Source organism: Myxine glutinosa, unplaced genomic scaffold (genome assembly GCF_964187855.1).
Source record: "Myxine glutinosa unplaced genomic scaffold, kmMyxGlut1.1 SCAFFOLD_600, whole genome shotgun sequence".
Taxonomy (NCBI): domain Eukaryota; kingdom Metazoa; phylum Chordata; class Myxini; order Myxiniformes; family Myxinidae; genus Myxine; species Myxine glutinosa.
This window is the reverse complement of record NW_027616696.1, coordinates 15,761-37,500: the sequence shown is the minus strand read 5'-3', so window position 1 is coordinate 37,500 and position 21,740 is coordinate 15,761. Positions and strand designations below refer to the sequence as shown.

At 42.4% G+C, this 21,740-nt stretch overlaps 1 protein-coding gene across 15 annotated transcripts in view; it reads left to right on the top strand.

The window, feature by feature from the left end:
* Positions 1 to 21,333, top strand: part of LOC137423853 (uncharacterized) — a 117,746-nt gene extending 96,413 nt beyond the window's left edge. For 4 of the 15 annotated variants that reach the window (XM_068111403.2, XM_078768842.1, XM_078768843.1 and 1 more), the window contains 4 exons: positions 115 to 299; positions 955 to 1,092; positions 19,268 to 19,405; positions 19,531 to 21,333. In XM_068111403.2, coding sequence (XP_067967504.2) covers positions 245 to 299; positions 955 to 1,092; positions 19,268 to 19,405; positions 19,531 to 21,215 — 2,016 coding nt within the window. In that variant the 5' untranslated portion in view covers positions 115 to 244 and the 3' untranslated portion in view covers positions 21,216 to 21,333. Of the gene's footprint in view, positions 1 to 114; positions 547 to 954; positions 1,093 to 19,267; positions 19,406 to 19,530 lie in introns of those variants that run through there. The other 11 variants (XM_078768841.1, XM_078768846.1, XM_068111432.2 and 8 more) reach the window with 6 other exon arrangements.
* Positions 21,334 to 21,740: the final 407 nt, after the last annotated feature.

The following is a 21,740-nucleotide window of genomic DNA, read 5'->3' as shown; positions in this document are numbered from 1 at the left end:
GAAGAAAATGTCACTTGTAACAAAGTGAAATGGCGTGTATGAAATGAATTGATGAATTCATGAAATGGCATGTATGTAATGACTTTATCAACATGAGCATTGTATCCCTGGCAGTTCATTGGTGAAATGGACCACTTCTTGGAATGGCTCCAGTCACAAGGCCTGAGAGCAGAAACAGCCCAAGCAGTGGTCGATAAGCTTGGAATTGAGAATCGGAAGGTTATTCGAGCTTGTACAGAGTCTGATGCTTTGCGAACCGAGCTCCTCTCTTTCGCCAAAGAGAAACTTCAATTTGCAATGTATGCTGACTGATGTAAATTTATGAATTTTTTTTTAAGCCGCAAGATGTCCAGATTGCAGGTTCTTCTCTGTTGGGAAGTCTGTTTGTCAACTTGGAGAATGTTATTCGGGAACTTTCAAGTTTCTCCCAAAAGTTTGTCAGATCCCAAAATGTGCAGCTGTAAAACGTTTCTGGGTTCTGTGGAATTGGGTTCAGTGATTTCTGCTGCCTCCGCTGTCAGGATGATGCATCAATACCCAAGTCTTGTATGTTGCTTTTTTATACACCTTTGCTTGCCAAGAAATACTTTGAAAGTTTCCCAAAGTGTTCTGTGTTTAACAGCACATGAAAGTTATCGCCATGCTTCATATCATGGAAATTCTATAATTAGTCGTAACATGGAATTCCTTGATTGACCAATCTGTACGGTCTCTTTGTCAAATTTTCATTCACAAACAAACTACAACCCATTGCTGGATAAACTTGCAAAATGTGAATTTTTTTTTTTTTCCCTTCAACAACTTCTGTATTCAAAAGGGAAGAAATTATTCAATTCTCAAAATTTTTATTTAAACCTAAATCAAGCTCCGTGTTGTAAACTAAATTTGAGTAACTGTAGTTTACATGTCTCCCTTCTTTGTGCAGCATTGGGTTAAATGTCGTATTGTGTGCAGGTAAAGGTGATCTGGAAGAAGCCGCTAATTTCCAAAAGGATGTGCCTCAAAACGTTTGGAAATCTTCTGTTCTGATTGAAGAGTCAAACGATGCATCAACACAAGAATCCAGCAGCACTTCTCCTCTTGTTGATCCAGGTTTGTGTCATCTTACAGGAAGTGCTGTATTAGGCTTTGAAATGCCATTTGATTAATTTTCTGTTAGTCACATTTTTTTATGGTGACAGGAAAGTTGTTCCCAGTTTGTGGGGAAAACAATTCATTTTGACCTCAGCTGGATAGTTTGTTACTCTGTGTTTTAAAGTTTGGTTTGCGCTTCAGTAAATATTCCTCGTACATCCTTTTCTCCTCGATTTTTTTCCTATCGCCTCAAATCTATTTCCTCCCTCCCCCAAATCCGATCACTCTCTCCACGCCTGGTGTTGGCTTAGCGGTTAGGGTGCCAGCTTGGGATCCTAGGATCCTGGGTTCGAATCCCGGTCGATCGCTGAATTAACGCCTGGGGGGTCGACTCAGCCTGTCATCCTTCCGAGGTCGGCAAATTGAGTACCAGCTTGCTGGGATGAATGATTCTGGGGTGTACCCCGATTTAGAATCGGTACACCATATACCTGTGCATCACAAGAGGTGACTCAGGGTTGGCGTCAGGAAGGGCATCCGGCCATAAAAACATTGCCTCAAACAGGGAGCCATGATTGTCATGGGGCCCACAAGGCTAACCCCCGCTCTCGCGGGGAAAATGGCCTTAAAACGATCATTCATTCTTTCTTTTTTTTCCCCCAAATCCACTAACCACCTTCCCATTTGCCCAAATACCCTATTCATTCCCTTTGTTCACCCAAATGAGCTGAAAGTGATGGCACGTGCATGGGAGGCAGATGCCTTGAAGACGTTTCCTACCTTTTTAAAGGTTTATTTTTCAAGAATATGGGGGCAAACATGGATGACAGGAGCAGTTTGGAACAGTCCAAGCAAATCAACAGACATGAGCAGGGAGAAGGGAGTATTCAACTTGTATGCAAGAAAATAAATAAAACCTAACCCACACCTGATCCCACAGATTAGTTTTGTACAAATATTTAAAATTGCAGGTGAGGACTTTCCTCTGATTTTGATGTGCAAGGTGGAAGGTGATGATGCAGGAAGGTAATGAACATCATTAACCGATTTTTCACAGTTTTATTGAAATCTTCGAATGCTCCTCTTAAACTCGCTTTTGGCAAATCAATTGATGTTACTTGATGGTTGGAACAATATCTTGAAGGTTGCTTCAAGCTTTTTTTGGTGTTGAAATTGAGGCACCACTGAGTAAATGGGTGTTTCTTCCCGTTCCTGTTAGATGCTTGAGATGACGTTCATCTTGAAACGTTTTTGATGAGTGCGTAGTGTGCTTTCTCCTCAACTGGAAAATAGAGAAGGTCAATGTGGGTTTCTTCATCGTTGTCGGTGTTCAACTTCCTTCGTATTTGGATTTTCTTAAAATCTGTTTTTACCACATGCGTGAATGCTTTGAATGTTTCCTTTTCAAATTTATGAATATATTTTAACTTCATCGGGTACGTTAATCCATCAAGCTTTGGTGTATTTCATGCTTGTCATGGCTTAGCCTTTAAGGATTCCATTTTGGTGGGTGATCGTGTGTGAGAATAGACTTGAGGAAACATTTATTATCTCGATTTTTTTTTTCATATTCACCACCACTGTGTTTTAGCGTTATCCCCTTCAGTAATTCGATATATGAAGAAGCTTGAATGAAGAGTTTTATTGTAAGGTGTGTATTTCCAAGAAAATGATTTTATCAATAATAAATGGACTTCCTTCCATGTTCCTGTCACCGTTCATTTCATAGCTGTGAAGTTCATCATGATTGGTCTTGTTCATCGTTGCTGTGAAGCTGTGATTTCATGGCGGTGAAGTTCATCATGAACATTGTCAAGCTTGAAGGGTTGTACTCACGTCAGGGGTTTGTACGGTGTAGGGCAATGCTGTTTAGAACAGTGTTTGTCTGTCCGTACACCGACAAGCGTACACCAATCAGAACGGAGGATCTGATCACATGACCATACATTTGCATATTTTAGGAAAAGGAAATGTAATAACCTTCTGTGGAATGTTTTTTGCAAATCCCAGGGGGTGTGGTGAGGGTAGGTCGGAGGCTTCAGAAATTCATCAATACAATTGTGATTTTTCTTCCTCAATACAATTACATGCTTGATTGGCCAGGCCCCCCCTAAAAATGACAATTTTCATCGACGTGACCCATGACGTCATCAAGGGATTTCTTTTGCTGCAGGTCGTGTTTGTAATTATTTTCACGATCAAGGAATTATTAATCAGAAAAATCTTCATCAAACTCACTTTCTGATGAATCTGAAGAGCCATTATCAGGTTATGTGGCCATTATCCATTGCGTTGAGACAACCATGCCTTTGATTACGTCATGCAGATGACATCATGACCATTCTATTTTTAGGGCCGTACCTGATGGGTTTGCCTTTTCATCTGCAGCACCTCAAAAATTATAAGAATTAAAATCCACGTTCAGTTCTTTGTTTATTGCTTTAAAATCACATCTGCTTGGAAATCGGCCAACATTACCGCTTGACACAAAAAGGTGCAAAAACAGATCCTTGCAACTGCACACCAGTCAGCCTGCTCCCAATCATCAGCAAGGTCATGGAATCCATCATCACTTCTGATATTAAAACCTTCATATTCTCCAATGGCTTGATCTCTGATTATCAATTTGGATTCAGAACAGGTCACTTTATTCTGGACATGCTGCTTCTGCTGTCTCAACAGAGGAATGGAGGTCCTCAACGGCAGACAGGAAATCAGAGCATTCTCCCTTGACGTTGCTCACCAAACTCTCGTCTTATGGTATCCATGGAAAACTCCACGCATGGCTCGCGGACTTCCTCTCGTGTCGAAGTCAACGTGTGGCTCAAAATGGAATTCTCTCATCTCCTCTTCCTGTCCAGACTGGACTTCCTTGACGCTGTATTCTGGGCTTTGTGCTTTTTCTGGTCTTCATTCATGATCTCTCCGACTCTCTGGAAAATCCTCCATCTATTTGCTGATGACTCTACCCTCTGCGGCAACATATCTCAACCCTCAGATCGGCAGACAGCAGCCTCTTCACTCTCTGCAGACCTGGATAAATTCACAAACTGGTCAAACAAGTGGAACATGTAATTCAATCCTGACACATCTCACAAATCTCACCATGTCTCTCCGAAAAGATAATCTGGAAAACCCTCCCATCTACTTTCTCAACAATCCTCTCAAAGAAGTTCTGTCACTCAAATGTTTGGATCTCATTATCTGCCAATGATCTTTCTTGGGAAAACCACATTTCCAAGCTGGCCTCCAAAGGCCGTCACTCACTGGGCATCATCTGTCGTACGAAGTCCTTCCTTGGCACTAATGAGCTCCTCACCACAAAAAAGCTTTCATCCACAGCTTGATGGAGTACTGCTCTCCCCTCCTGGCTGGTTCTCCTGCCTCACACCTAGCTCTGCTTCTTGGTGTAAAATCCAAGGATTTTAGAATCGTTAGTATCTCCCAGAATGAAGCTGAGGGCCTTTCACTCTCTCACTGCAGGCAAGTTGGCGGCCTTTCTGTCTTCCACCGACTCCTCTCCAGCCAAGCTCCCCCTGATCTGTCCCCTAAATATTCTTGAAGGACACACGAGAACCGTCAGCAACCCTCTGCTGGTGAAACTGCCAAAATCAAAACTCTCTGCTCTCGTTCACTCTTTCATTCCTTTCATTTTTCCCGCCTCTGGAACAAACTCCCACACTCTTTTCAATCCCACTCCTCCCTCCAGATCCAGATCTTCAAAACTGCTGTCCACAACAATCTTTTATCTTCCCCATCCAACTCCTTGATCTTTTCTACCGCCATGCATATATACCCCAAATCCAACTTCTTCAAATGCCGTTTTCTTTCCTGAAAGTCCTTGTATTGTCCATCTTGATTATCCCGTGTACCTCGCCCCAGTCCTTTCCCTCACACAGATCTCCCAAAGTCCCTGTTCTATGCTCCTCTTGTGCTTCCTTCTCTCTCCGCCGCGTGTCTCCTGCTCCCATTATTGTATGGGTTAGCTCTTCCACGAGCCTCAACCTGGTTTTCAAAAAAAACAATACCAATTGTCTAACAATGGCATAGTCATGCTTGTTTGATAAGGATAGTAGGACCTGGGTAGGGATACCAGTTAGCAGTTGCCAAATAATGGATTTGAAAATGAAGTATGACATTTTTTTCACTTCAGGCATGGACAACCTCTGATGGATAAATGATCTCTCCGTGAATTGAATGACGACTTGGGTAAATGACTTGGGTAAAAATGGTTCGTGAATGACTTGGGTAAATGACTTGGGTAAAAATGGTTCGTGAATGATTTGGGTAAAAAAAACCGGCGAATGGCAAATGATGAATCAATAATTCCACATTCCTGTGCCACCTTCAGTTGAACGTCAGGAATTGACAGCAGGTTTGTGAAGGATTTGGACAAAAAAAACAAAAACCTTCCCAGTCTGAATGTTGCTATGTCTCGTTGATGGTGAAACTGCAAATGGGGAATCTGCAAATGTCACGGATGAAAACGTTTACCTCATTTTCTCATTCTGCTTTAAACTCAATATCTCTCTTTTAATTCCAAATAGCATCATTCATCATTCCAATCACAAATTGACACAAAAACATGTGATGTCAAATCTCAATTTAATCGAGATGTTATCAAACCAGTGAACCATAATTGTATTGAGGAAGAAAAATCGTAATTGTATTGAGAAATTTCTGAAACCTACCGATTTCACCACAACCGCTGGGACCCCAAAAACATTCCACAGGTTATTATATTTCCTTTCAGTAAAATATGCAAATGTATATGGTGATGTGACCAGATCCTCTGCTCCGATTGGTGGAGGTTTGTCGGTGTACGGACAGACAAACACTGTTCGAAACAACATTGCCCTACGCCGTACAAACCCCTGACGTGAGTGCAACCCCCCTTAGTTTATTACTTCATGTGAAAGTTTTCAAGATTGACAGTGTTCATGACGAACTTCACAACAATTAAATGAACGATTGCAGGAACATGGAAGGAAGTCGATTCATTATTAAAAATCATTTTCATGGAAATACACACCTTACAATAAACCTCTTCATTCAAGCTTCCTCCTGCATTGAATTACTGAAGGGGATAACACTAAAACACAGCGATGGTGAACGTCAAAAAAAAACGAAAAAATAAATGTTTCCTCAAGTCTATTAGCGCATGCGACCACCGACCAAAGTCGAATCCTGGAAGGCCCAGCCATCACAAGAGGTATGAAATACACAAAAGGTTGATGGATTGACGTTCCCGATGAAGTTTGAAGATATTCATCAATTTGAAAAGGAAACGTTCAAAGCATTCACTCAAATGGTAAAAACAGATTTTAAGAAAATCCAAGGATGAAGAAAGTCGAACACCGACAACGATGAAGAAAACCATATTGACCTTCTCTATTTTCAAATTGAGAAAGCACATCACGCACTCAAAAACGTTTCAAGATTAACGTCATCTCAAGCGTCAAGAGGAGAAGTGCTGCTGGATTCTTGTGTTGATGAATCGTTTGACTCTTCAATCGGAACAGATGATTTCCAAACATTTTGAGGCACATCCTTTGGGAAATTAGCTGCTTCTTCCAGATCACCTTTACCTGCACACAACTCGACATTTAACCAAACGCTGCACAAAGAAGGTAGATATGCAAACTGCAGTTACTCAAGTTGAGTTTATAACTCAGAGCTTGGTTTAGGTTTAAATATAAATGTGAGAATTGAATATGTTCTTCCCCTTTAAATGCAGAAGTTGTTGAAAGAAAAGACAATTTTCACATTTTGCAAGTTTATCCAGCAATGGGTTGTAGTTTGTTGTTGAATGAAAATTTGACGAAGAAATCCTTCAGATTGGGCAATCAAGGATTTCCATGATGTGACGAATTATATATTTTCCATGATTTAAAGCATGGAGATAACTTAAATGTGCCGTCAATTACAGAACACTTTGGGAAACTTTCAAAGCCTTTCTTCGTCAGCAAAGATGTATAAAAAAGTAATATACGAGACTTGGGTCTTGATCCATCATCCTGACAGCGGAGGCTGCATACATTACTGAACCCGATTCCACAGAACCCAGAAACGTTTTTCAGCTGCACATTTTGGGATCTGACAAACTTTTGGGAGAAACTTGAAAGTTCCAGAATAACATTCTCCAAGGTCACGAACAGACTTCCCAACATCGGAGAACCTGCAAGCTGGACAACTTGTGGTTTCAAAAAAGGATTCATAAATTTACATAAGTCAGCATACATTGCAAATTGAAGTTTCTCTTTGGCGAGAGAGAGGAGCTCGGTTCGCAATGCATCTAACTCTGTGCAAGCTCGAATAACCTTCTGATTCTCAATTCCAAGCTTATCGACCACTGCTTGGGCTGTTTCTGCTCTCAGGCCTTGTGATTGGAGCCATTCCAAGAAGCTGTCCATTTCACCGATAAACTGCCAGGGATACAATGATCATGTTAATAAAGTCATTTCATACATGCCATTTCACTTTGTTCCAAGTGACATTTTCTTCAATCAGTTTGAAAATAAATTTTTGTGATCTATAATTTTATCCAATCAATTGTACCAGCAGTAGCACACCCTCATCCTGTTGTGCAGCTTCAACTTCCAGCTTCAGTTAAATATCAGACTCCCTCCTCCCCTCCCTTAAAAGAATACTAGCAAAGCTATAACACTTGTGGGGTAAGCGAGAATCTCAATTACGAAAGGCTTACAGCTTAGTATAATTCATCAAATGTTCGTCCGTCCGTTCGAAGGTACCGCAAAAACGGCTCAACCGATCGCAACGTGTAACATTCCGTGTAACATTCGGCACGCACTCTTCACACACAAACATGCGACTGAGAAAGACGTGTAGCGGCCGCTTCCGTTTTGCAGATTCGTCGCGTGCTCTTTCGCATCTCAACGGTTCTGTTGTCATTGTCATCGTTCATCGCAAAATGCAAGTTTAAAATACAAGTACACGAAAATAAAACGAAATACAGTTTACCTGAAGATATTTGTTTTTATCACGCACGAAAGCAATATGACGTCATTGACCGCCATGAAAATCTGCGAAGTATTTTATGATATAAAAACTGAGCCACTCTTTACATCCTTAGGGCCAAATAAAAAAACACCAGTTGATTGTCTGGATATAAAAAAGGAGGATGAGGCCCTTTTAATTCAATCTTTTTTTCAAAATGGGCACCATGTACTCTTTAGATTTTGATGATTTGCGTGTGATATGATTTAACGGATGTTTACATAAATCGTTTAAAATAAAAAAGCCTTCAATTTCTGATATTTTACCTTTTCATTTGGGCCTCCCAATTGAAGCCCCGCCCATAGGGCGGGTACCCTTGCTCGTCTAAATAACCAACGAGATGCTTCAATAAATCCATCCGTCTTCACCAGCATGTGAGCATGCGACACCAACAGAGTGATATTCTCACAGTACTGTAACCCAAAAAATAACAAACAAGTACACATACATTCAAAGTACACCGCCCCATGCCAAATAATTAAATATGCTGCAGCGCGGCATTGCCGGGGCGCCTCCGGCGCCCGGCAATACCGCAGTGCAGCTCATTGAGGCTGCATTGGGAGGGAGAGGTGTACACTAATTGATTGATTAATTGTATAATTAAAATCAATAAAAGATTATCACAAAATATTTTCATAATCAATTGGCTAATCGCATAACTAAACCACTAGTGCTTCATCCGAAGATGTATCTTTTAGAAATTTAATTAAATAAGTCATTTATAAAAAATTAAATAATTAATTGATTACTCAATAAATAATTAATCGATTAATCAATAAATAATTAATAGATGAAATGATTAATCAATAAATCAAAAATATCCTTGATAGCCACATCACTTGGTCACTCATGTCCAAATATTAGCTTCCCAGCTCAAAAGGTGCCTGAGATATTGGCCAAATGAGAAAGAAAATAAATAAATGATTATTAATGAAAATAAATTAATGATCATAAAAAAATTAAATTATTAATCAATTTGGTCAGAGAACACATAAACTACCACTATTTCATCAGAATCTGTAACTTAAAAAAAAAAAAATTTTTGGTCATTAATCGAATAATTAAATAATTAATCGATTAATTGATTAATTAATAAATCAAAAATATCCTTTGCAGCCAAATCACCTGGTCATTGGCATGTCCAAATATCAGCTTCCTAACTCAAAAGGTGCCTGAGTTAATGGTCAGAAGAGAAAGGAAATTTGATTAATTAAATAAGTACTTAATTAATCGCTAATAATTAAATAACTCCTCAATTTATTGACTAATCAAAAAAAAAAAATATCGTTTTTGACAAAGGACTTGCTCACTATTGTGCCGAAATTTCAGCTTCCTAGCTCAAAGGATGGCTGAGATATCGTCCGGAAAAACAAACAAGAAAGCAAGAAAACAAACAAACAACCAGAGTGAAAACTGAGTACTCCCTTTCAGCATGCGTCACTGCCGAGCCCCCTTTGGTGCCCGGCAATGACGATTTGCAATGCCTGGAGATGGCATAGGAAAGGAGCGGTGTACAATTTGTTACTTATTACACGATGTAATGATGGACATGGACGATGGTCTGCGTGTGTGTGTGTGTGCTGGTTGTTTTCTCCACATGCAGGTGTCAGAAAGTGCACCGAAGCCCTCCTTGGTCTCGTGTGTGTGTGTGTGTGTGTGTGTGTGTGTGTGTGTGTGTGTGTGTGTGTGTGTGTGTAAAATATATGCATATATTGTAACAGTCATGGGGTTCGAGTGTGCTGTGAGTGAAAGGGTCTTCTTCACTCAACACTGGGACGGCTCCCCGTCCACATCACAAGCACGGAGCAATCCCTGATACCTCTCAATGTCTCGTCGGGATGAACTTACCGTCCAGACAGGTCGCTTATGGCCATTTAGCGCGTGTTACAAAAGGCTGTCACTTTTGAGCGAGCCAAGCAGGTGTGGAACGACGACGTGCTTCATGACGATGCAACCTCAACGGGAAAATCAAACGAAGGGGAAATAAAAATGTGTATGAATTTAATGTTGAATTCTTGTGTTTATGGGTCGTGTGAGGAAATTATACTGCAGGGAAGAAAGAAAGGGCGCGATGTTTTTGTTGCGATGTTTTTGTTGCGATGTTTATGTCAGCGCACGTACAGTGAGTGCATCTATGAAGCTGGTATGGACTTTTACAATTATAATCTTTGTCCCCAAGGTACATATGGCTGCTCGTGTGGACTTTACAAGTTGGACTACGGTGCAACATGCAAATTGACGCGACATGTAATTTGACGCGACATGTAAATTAGAGCACGTGCTTCTATGTACTGTGCAGTTCATTATCCCTCACGAATTGGAGGCCTCTCTACCCAAACTCCAACGCATTATGACATACCAACCCATGGCATACGAACACTAACATGACATGTCAGGGGTTTGTACCGCGTAGGGCAATGCTGTTTAGAACAGTGTTTGTCCGTCCATACACATACAAGCGTACACCAATCATAGCGGAGGATCGGGTCACATGACCATTACATTTTTGTATTTTACTAAAAGGAAATATAATAACCTGTGGAATGTTTTTGGGGTCCCAGCGGATGTGGGGAGGGTAGGTCGGAGGTTTCAGAAATTTCTCAACACAATTATGATTTTTCTTCCTCAACACAATTATGATTTTTCTTCTTTGATACAATTACGGTTCGCTGGTTTGATAACATCTCGATTAAATTGAGATTTAACGTCACATTTTGATGTATTAATTTGTGATTGAAATGATGAATGATGCTGTTTGGAATTTAAATGGAGAGATATTGAGTTTAAAGCAGAATGAGAAAATGAGGAAAATGTTTCCATCCGTGACATTTGCAGTTTCCCCATCGACTGGATACAGTAACATTCAGACTGGGAACGTTTTTGGTTTTTTTGTCCAAGTCCTTCACAAACCTCGTTCCTCGTCCCTCTGTACAAGGGGAAAGGTGACCCTCTGGACTGTGGCTCGTATCGAGCGATAAAGTTATTGGAGCATGGAATGAAGGTATTGGAAAGGGTGTTGGAGAGGAGGATAAGGAAGAAAGTGAAGATTGACGAAATGCAGTTTGGATTTATGCCAGGAAGAGGAACGACAGACGCGTTTTTTATTGTGAGGCAGTTGCAGGAGAAGTACATGGAGAAGAGGAAGAAGTTGTTCCTTCGGTTTGTTGTCCCCCGTCGCACCGCGGAGCGAAGGGGGACTATGGATTTCCCCTCCGTCCGTGTGTCCCTCCGTGCGTGCGTAAACGAAGGACCAAATTCTAATTTGGTGTGTGGGTGTATACGCAGAAGGAAGAACGCTATTGAAAATTGGGTCGCCACGTCAAAATCCAAGATGGCCGCCTTGCGTCTTCCACTTTGTCAACTCGCATCACTTCACCGACAGGGGACCGAAGCGTAACGCTTGTTGAGCTGGAGAAAGCATTCGATGGGGTTCCACGCGAAGTAGTGACATGGGCATTGAGGAAGTTAGGAGTGGAGGAATGGTTCATCAGAGTAGTGTTGGCAATGTACGAAAGAGCGCACACACCTGTAAGGACGAAGGACGGGAACAGTGGTGAGTTTGAGGTGAAGGTGGGAGTGCATCAGGGGTCGGGACTAAGTCCACTACTATTTGTAGCTGTGATGGAGGTGCTGGCTCGGAATGTAAAGGAGGGTTTGCCGTAGGAGTTGTTGTATGCAGATGATCTGGTGTTGATTGCAGAAAGTATGGATGGACTGAAGGAAAAGATGAACAAGTGGAAGGAATGTATGGAGACAAAAGGTCTGAAGGTGAATATCGGAAAGACGAAGGTGATGGCAAGTGGTAAAGCATGTGGTGAGGTGGAAAGAACTGGGGAAGTGGCTGTGTGCAGGAAGGGTGTTGGAGTGAACTCCATTCAATGTACAATGTGTGCTGAGTGGGTTCATCAAAAATGTAGTGGTCTGAGAGGGTTCATCAAAAATGTAGTGGTCTGAGAGGGTCATTAACCAGTGTGGCAGCTGCATTCAAGTGTAAGGAGACACAAGTGTAAGTGTCTCCATACATTCCTCTCTAGTCGTAGTCAACCCTGAGTCAACAAACCTGAGTCAACAACGCAGGCCCTGAATGGGTTTCTCTCATCTCCCCTTCCTGTTCAGGCTGGAGTTCCCCAAGGCAGTGTTCTGGGCCCTGTGATTTTTTTCTGGTCTTCATCAATGATCTCTCTGACTTTCTTGAAAATCCTCTCTATCTCTTTGCTGATGACTCCACTCTCTGCAGCTCCATTCCTCATCCCTCAGATTGGCAGTCTGCAACCTCCACACACTCTGCAGACCTGGACAAAATCACAGACTGGTCAAACAAGTGGAACATGTCTTTCAATTCTGACAAATCTCACACTCTTACGATGTCCCTCCGAAAAGACCGACTGGACAACCCTCCCATCCGCTTTCTGAACAATCCTCTCCAAGTAGTTCTGTCACGCACGCTTTTGGGTCTCACTATCTGCCATGATCTTTCCTGGGAAAACCACATTTCCAACCATCCTCCAAAGCCAGTCGCTGACTGGGCATCCTCCGTCGTGCGAAGTCCTTCCTTTGCACACCTGAGCTCCTCACCACATACAAGGCTTTCATCCGCAGCTCAATGGAATACTGTTCTCCCCTCTGGGTCGGTGCTCCTGCCTCACACCTAGCTCGCTCGGCTTCACGCTGTTGAGGCCAAAGCTTTCAGAATCATTGGAATCTCCTGCGATGAAGTTAACTCCGAGGGCCTTTCACTCACTCACCGCAGGCAGGTTGGTGGTCTTTCTGTCTTCAACCGACTCCTCTCTGGGCTCTGTCCCCCAAATATTTCTGCAGGTCGCACAAGATCCGCCTGCAACCCTCTTATGGTTAAACTGCCAAAATCAAGACTGTCTGCTCACCTTCACTCCTTCATTCCTCTTTTCTCCCCCCTCTGCAGCAAACTCCCTCACTCTCTTCAATCCCACGCCTCCCTCCAGGTCTTTAAAACAGCTGTTCACCATCTCTTATCGTCCCCCATCCAAAACCTTGATCTTTTCGACCCCTGCTAATTTCACACCAGATCCACCTTTTTGGCAAATACCAACTTTTTTCCGGGAAGTCCTTGCAGTGTCCTTGTGTTTTATACTTCTCCCACCTCTACCCCTTTTCCCACGCCTCCACCCCCCCCCCCAAGCCCTCTCCCTCCCATAGATCTCCCGATGTCCCTGCTCTCAAATGTTGTGTTTGTGTGCTTGCTGTGACTGCAAGGCTCACCCCCACTCTTGCAGGGAAAATGGCCTTAAAATGCCTGTTGTGTGTTGTCTTCACAAACCTGCTGTCTATTCTTGATGTTTGACTGAAGGTGGCAGAGGAATGTGGAATTTATTGATTCATCATTTGCCATTCGCCAGTTTTTTTCACCCAAGTCATTCACGAACCGGCTGTCTATGCCTGAAGTCAAAAAAATGTAATACCTAATTACAAATTTTGAAATACCTTATTCCGTAATTGCTAACTGGTATCCCCACCCAGGTACTTTTTTTTTTTTTTTTTTTTTCTTCTTTTTTTGGATACAAAGTCGAGGCTCGTGAAAGAGCTAACATTTATCAAACAAACAAATCAAACAAGCAAACAAAGTATATAAAAAGGGGAGCGGTCGACAAGATGGGGAGAGAAGGGGAGGAAGCACACAAACACAACATTTGAGAGCAGGGACTTTGGGATATGTGTGGGAGGGAGAGGGCCTGGGGGGAGGCAGGATAGGTATGAAACACAAGGACTTCCAGGAAAGAAGTCAAAAGTCACCTCAAAAAAGTGGATTTGGGGTGAAATTAGCGGGGGTAGAAAAGATCAAGGTTTTGGATTGGGGAAGATAAGAGATGGTGGTGAACAGCCGTTTTAAAAACCTGGAGGGAGGAGTGGGATTGAAGAGTGAGGGAGTTTGTTCCAGAGGTGGGAGAAAAGATGAATGAAGGAGTGAAGGTGAGCAGAGAGTCTGGATTTTGGCAGTTTAACCATAAGAGGGTTGCAGGCAGATCTTGTGCGATCTGTAGGAATATTTGGGGGACAGAGAGCTGGGGGAGCAAGGCTGGCCGGAGAGGAGTCGGTAGAAGACGGAAATACCACCAACCTGCCTGCGGTGAGTAAGTGAAAGGCCTTCGGAGATAGCGTCATCGCGGGAGATTCCAATGATTCTGAACGCTTTGTTTTCAACAGCGTGAAGACGAGCTATGTGTGAGGCAGGAGCACCAGCCCAGAGGGGAGAGCAGTCCTCCATTGAGCTGCGGATGAAAGCCTTGTATGTGGTGAGGAGCTCAGGTGTGCCAAGGAAGGACTTCGCACGACGGAGGATGCCCAGTCGGCGACTGGCTTTCGAGGCCAGCTTGGAAATGTGGTTTTCCCAGGAAAGATATTCAGAGAGATCAGAAATGTGGTCAGAGAGATCATTGATGAAGACCAGAAAAAGCACAGGGCCCAGAACACTGCCTTGGGGAACTCCAGCCCGAACAGGAAGAGGAGATGAGAGAAACCCATTCAGGGCCACACGTTGACTACGACTAGAGAGGAAGTCCGCCAGCCATGCGTGGAGATTTCCATGGATACCAAAGGAGGAGAGTTTGGTGAGCAGAGCGGGGTGCCAGACCGTATCGAAGGCACGTGATATGTTAAGGGAGACAGCTCTAATTTCCTGTTTGGCATTGAGGACCTCCATCCATTGTTGAGACAGCAGAAGCAGCATGTCCAGAGTAGAGTGACCTGGTCTGAAACCAAATTGATGATCAGAGATCAAGCCATTGGAGAAGAGGAAAGATTTCATATCTGAAGCAATGATGGATTCCATGACTTTGCTGATAATTGGGAGAAGGCTGATTGGTCTGTAGTTGCTAGGATCTGTTTTTGCACCTTTTTTGTGCAAAGCGGTGATGTTGGCTGATTTCCAAGCAGATGGCAGTTGACCTTGAGCAAAAGAGAGGGTGAAGAGAACAGAGAGGGAGTGAAAGAGCGGAAGAACAGGATTTTAGGACCCGTGGGCTGATGCCGTCAGGTCCAGTTGCAGAATCAGAGTCGAGGGTTGACAGAAACTTTTCCACCTTGTCAGGAGGAAAGGACACGGAGTACTGGAGCAGCTGGGTATGACTGGGTACGGTGGGTACAGAGAGGGATGGGTTTGGGACACAAGATTTAGAGGCAAACACATAGTTGAGGCATTCAGCTTTTTCACGTGCGGAGTCAGCTGTGTAGCCGTTTGAGGTAAGGGAGGGGATGGAGGGGGAACAAACACCAGAAACATATTTGACCAGACGCCACCAGGTTTTGGAAGAGGGAGACAGATAAGAGAGTTCGGTCTTGAGAACGGAGAGATATTGTTTCCTGGCTCTCCTGAGGGTGGACACACACTTGTTTTGGGCTTTGTGAAAGGAAATGAGATTTCCTTGCATTGGATTTGCTTTCCAGGAGATGAAGGCAAGTTGTTTCTGGGCAACAGCCTCACCACAAGATTCCGTGTACCATGGATGGGAGGAAGGGTATGACAACTGAAGACAAGATGGGATAAATCTGTGCATGAGAGAGAGCAATTTACTTTGGAAGAATTCCCAGGATGAGTTGATGTCAGAGGTGGTAGAGATGGGAGACCAGTCCAGATGATTGATGGCTGCTTGAAGACCGTGCCAGTTGGCCCGAGTGAAATGCCAGACTCGTCGACGCTGAGCAGGCTCCCTGAGAATGGTCAGAGAGATGTCCACTTTAACAAGCACATGATCAGGTGAGCCGATTGGAGCAGAAGAAGAGCAGCAGACATTTTCAGGGAAGTTAGTCATAACCAAGTCCAGAAGAGAAGATGTTCCGTTGACTGAGATCCGGGTCGGGAAATTAACAGATTGTGTCAGTCCCAGTGAGTCACAGAAGTCCTTTGCTGAGGAGCCATGGCTGGTGAGAGAGGTACCCACACCCAGCCAACTGGCATGGTGACAATTATTGAAATCACCACATATGAGGAAGAGAGAGTTGGGATGAGTAGATAGAAGTTGGTCCATATTGTCAGACAGCGAGATGTAGTCCTGCTATTCTCTTCAATTAAACTCACAAACACGCCTGGCTATGTCATTGTTAGACGATTGGTATTGTTTTTTTGTCTACCAAGTCGACGCTCGTGCAAGTGCGAACCCATACAATGAAGGGAGCGGGAGATAAGAGGCGAAGATGGAAGGAAGCACAAGAACAGGGACTTCGGGAGATCTTTGCAAGGGAGAGGGTTGGGTTGGGGTACACGGAATAAACAAGATGGACAATACAAGGACTTTCAGGAAAGAAAAAGGTGGATTTGGGGTATATTCATGGGGGTAGAAAAGATGAAGGAGTTGGATGGGGGAAGATAGATTGTGGTGGACAGCAGTTTTGAAGACCTGGAGGGAGGAGTGGGGTTCAAAAGAGTGTGGGAGTTTGTCCCAGAGGTGGGAGAAATGAAAGAGTGAACGTGAGCAGAGAGTTTTGATTTTGGCAGTACACCAGCAGAGGGCTGCTGACAAAGTCAGGTTCACGATGTTAACAAATATAATTTCGTTCAAAATTTTGGGAGATTAGCAAAACTGTACATTTTTGAAATCATCAGAGCATGGAGAATCCGAAAATCAATGTTGGCATTTGCACAGATACCTGCATGGCTGCCATTTTGGATTTTCAAAATGGCCGCCATAAAATACATATTTTGTGCGATCTCGGCTTCCAGTCAACCTGGAAACTTAATTAAATATGCTATTCCTTTGTTTTCTGGGTCAAGGAATCCAATAAAGGCCTCAAAATAGTGCTCAGGATTATAGAAAAGCAACAAACAAAGGTAATTGAAAACCATTGTCTTCAGATTTGTGATATAACTATTATACAATACATGATATTGTAAGTCCTTTGAAGTTATAGGTATGGGTTTATAAAGCAAGAAAGCAGCTTTGTTAGTATCAAATTGAACTATAAGTCCTACACACAGGATCTACTAGGTCAATACCGTTCAGGAATATGCTTTAACAGATCTTCATCACTGTCCTGAGTGTCATTTTCGCAAAGGTGTCTACGCAAATGCCAACATTAATTTTTGGATTCCTCATGCTCTGAATATTCCAAAAATGTATAGTTTTGCTAATCTCCAAAAAATTTGAACGAAAAAACATTGTGAACCTGACGAACAGTTCTTGTGTGTCCTGCCGGAATATTTGGAGGACAGAGCAGGGGGAGCTCGGCCGGAGAGGAGTCTGTGGAAGACAGAAAGACCGCCAACCTGCCTGTGGTGAGAGAGCGAAAGGCCCTCAGCTTCATTGTGGGAGATAACAATGATTTTAAAAGCCTTGATTTTTACACAATGAAGTGGACTTACGTAAAGCAATATCTGCTAATTAAAGCAAACATGATTTCCTCTGTGCCACTTTAAGCATTCTTTAATCATGGATTGGTCTGATGTTTCAACTGTATCTGTATCTGTGGCTTTGGCTGTCGATTTAGGCTCTGGTTCAATAAACCGAAAACCTCCTCAAGCCTCTCTTTGTGGGATAGGGGAATGTTTATTTCTGTGGGGTGGTTTGTTTCCACAAGTAGTGCTCCCATTTTTAATGGTTCCACAGAGTAGACCCCTCTTCGTGTGAAACTACCTTTGAGAAAATATATTGTTCCTGCACTCCCAATTTACCAGAGGAGGGCCTCCTCCTGTAGCCGGTGTCGGCTTTGATGTTATAGTTATAACACCTGTACCGGCATCATTTAAAATAATTATGACGTCATCGGTCACGTGGTACAGGCGCCATCTTGGAAAAAGCGAAAAATGTTGCACCTCTATCTCCAAAACCGCTCCATGGAAAAAATTGAAATATGTCTCATTGTAAAGAACTCCGCATGGGGAATATGTGTTGTTCATGATGTCATTTGCGCCGTAATTATGACATCATAATTCGACAGGGACAACGCTTCGTCTGAACATTGTGAAATTTATTGTGCGTCATCTACGCAACAATTATATTGGAGAATATGAATTGGAAGACGTTTCGATTCTTATGCTTGGAGAATGAAAGCCCGCTTGGAGTTTGCAAAAAAGCACCTGAAGGACTCTCAGACTGTGAGAAACAAGATTCTGTGGGCTTTCATGTGTCTTTCACTGAGGAGAGACTTCCGTCTGGCCACTCTGCCATAAAGCCCAGATCAGTGGAGTGTTGCAGTGATTGTTGTCCCTCTGGAAGTTTCTCCCGTCTCCACACAGGATCTCTGGAGCTCAGCCAGAGTGACCATCGGGTTCTTGGTCGCCTCTCTTACCAAGACCCTTCTCCCCCGATTGCTCGGTTCGGCTGGGCGGCCAGCTCAAGGAAGAGTCCTGGTTGTTCCAAACTTCTTCCATTTAAGAATTATGGAGGCCACTGTGCTCTTGGGAACCTTCAATGCAGCAGAGATTTTTTTGTAGGCTTCCCCAGATCTGTGCCTCGACACAATCCTGTGTCTGATCTCTGCAGGCAGTTCCTTCGACCTCATGGCTTGATTTTTGCTCTGATATGCATTGTCAGTTGTCAGACCTTATATAGACAGGTGTGTGCCTTGCCAAATCATGTCCAATCAATTGGATTTACCACAGATGGACTCCAATCAAGGTGCAGAAACATCGCACAGATGATCAAGAGAAATGGGAGGCACCTGAGCTAAATTTCAAGTGTCATAGCACAGGGTCTGAATACTTATGTCAATGTGATATTTCAGTTTGTTCTTTTTAATAAATTTGCAAAACTTTCTAATATCCTGTTTTTTCTTTGTCATTATGGGGTATTCAGTGTAGATTGATGAGGGAAAAAATGAATTTAAACGATTTCAGCATAAGGCTGCAACATAACAAAATGTGAAAAAAGTGAAGGTCTGAATACTTCTTGAATGCACTGTATGATAACATGTGGAACAATCTCCGGACAGGAAGTTAATGTGAAGTGTCGCAAAATTCGGGTGCAGCTTATACGCCAATTTATGGTAATACTGAGTCTGGTATTGGGAAATAATTACCTCTGATAAAATGGTTGCCACACACACACAGCTCGTATGTACTTCTCGTTGTAAACACCTTGGCTCATCATCCTTAATGGTGGCAGAATTACAGAAGTGACATCGATTATGCTACCTGTTGGCCTGACTTGTATTTGGCAGTGTTTTAAAGTGAATATCCTGCAAGAGACTGACACTGAATTTTGTGCAGGTGATGTCTCTCCTGTAAATGTGGAATGCAGACAAAACAACAACAATTCATCTGTCTCAGCAGCTTCAGCATGTGCTTCTGCAAAGGGAGATCCTCATGTTCATTTGACAAATGGCAGTTCTACTTGTTCTGCAACTGGTGAGCAGAAACCTACAAAATGAATATTTTGAATTTAGAACATGAAAGTTTTTGAAATCTTTCAATATTTTGCATTTAGAGTTTGCCAAAAAATGCAAAATGATTTTTATTCTTCATTTTTATAGAACAACGAAGAAGTCGTATTGCACAAACAAGATCCAGGTGCAGCTTGACTGTGAATAAGCTATTTTTTAAGAAACGACCCCGAGAACAAGACTCACGACCTTTAACATACAAGTCCATGTCTGCTCCTCACAACACAAATATTAATATGCAATTAAATAAACACAAAACTGTTCTCGAAAGTCAAATTCATCACAAGTATGATGTACACGGTACAGATTTTGCTTCACCAAGCAATATCAAAATGCACATGAGGACCTTCACTGGAGAGCGTCTGCACAAGTGCTCAATATGTGATAAAGATTTCACTCAAAACGGCACTTTGAAAATGCACATGAGGATCCATACGGGAGAGCGTCCTTACAAATGCTCGATATGTGATAAAGATTTCACTTGTAACAGCAATTTGAAAAAGCATATGAGGATTCATTCAGGAGAGCGTCCTTACAAATGCTCAATATGTGATAAAGATTTCACTTGGAACAGCATTTTGAAAAAGCACATGAGGATCCATACAGGAGAGCGTCCTTACAAATGCTCGATATGTGATAAAGATTTCACTCGTGACAGTCATTTGAAAAAGCACACGAGGATCCATACAGGAGAGCGTCCTCACAAATGCTCAATATGTGAAAAAGATTTCCCTCAAAACAACACTTTGAAATTGCATATGAGGATCCATACAGGAGAGCGTCCTCACAAATGCTCAATATGTGAAAAAGATTTCCCTCAAAACAACACTTTGAAATTGCATATGAGGATCCATACAGGAGAGCGTCCGTACAAATGCTCGATATGTGATAAAGATTTCACTCAAAATGGTGATTTGAAAAATCATATGAGGATCCATTCAGGAGAGCGTCCATACAAATGCTCGATATGTGATAAAGATTTCACTTGTAACAGCGTTTTGAAAAAGCATATGAGGATCCATTCAGGAGAGCGTCCTTACAAATGCTCGATATGTGATAAAGATTTCACTCATAATGGTGATTTGAAAAAGCACGTGAGGATCCATAAAGGAGAGCGTCCTTACAAATGCTCGATATGTGATAAAGATTTCACTCAAAATGGTGATTTGAAAAATCATATGAGGATCCATTCAGGAGAGCGTCCATACAAATGCTCGATATGTGATAAAGATTTCACTTGTAACAGCGTTTTGAAAAAGCATATGAGGATCCATTCAGGAGAGCGTCCTTACAAATGCTCAACATGTGATAAAGATTTCAATTGTAACAGCAATTTGAAAATGCACATGAGGATCCACACAGGAGGGCGTCCTGACAAATGCTCAATTTGTGATAAAGATTTCACTTGTAACAGCCATTTGAAAATGCACATGAGGATCCACACAGGAGAGCGTCCTTACAAATGCTCAATATGTGATGAAGATTTCACTCGTAACAGCCATTTGAAAATGCACATGAGGATCCATACAGGAGAGCGTCCTGACAAATGCTCAATTTGTGATAAAGATTTCACTTGTAACAGCCATTTGAAAATGCACATGAGGATCCATACAGGAGAGCGTCCTCACAAATGCTCAATATGTGAAAAAGATTTCCCTCAAAACAACACTTTGAAATTGCATATGAGGATCCATACAGGAGAGCGTCCTTACAAATCCACTTGGAGTGAAAGTGGTGATGAGCAGATATCAATGCCAACACAGGTTTCTCGTTAATGGATAGAGTAGGCCCTTTGGCCTGATTGTGTTTTTTTTTTCTCTCTTTTTTTCACTCGATGCATTTGGATATAGTTCTCATTGTTATAACTGATAATTAAAGCAGTGTTTGACCCCATGCTTTGCGTTGTGTTTTGCGTACCATAACAAATCGGGGGCTCTCTTCAGGGATGTCGGTTATACTGCGGTCTGTCTTGGATTTTTCACTGTTTTCCCAATGAAAAAAAAATTATCATGTTTTGTGTGTGTTGCTGTTACTACTGTATTTACTGCTTTGTGCAAAATGAGCTTTCAATGCAAGATGAACTGTTATGTGAGGTGGAGTTACGAGCTGCAGCTGATCATATTGGGGCTTGTGTGACATCCAGGATGAGAAAGTTGGAGATTGTCTTGGTTATTGTGAGTCACATGGGTTTAGAACCGTGGGTAAAGAGGAGGAATGATGGAGTGGAACTAGTCAGGATAAACACAGCCCAGGTTAAAGTTAGAAGACAAAGAAAAGGAAGGAGTTTGAAAGAGAAAAAA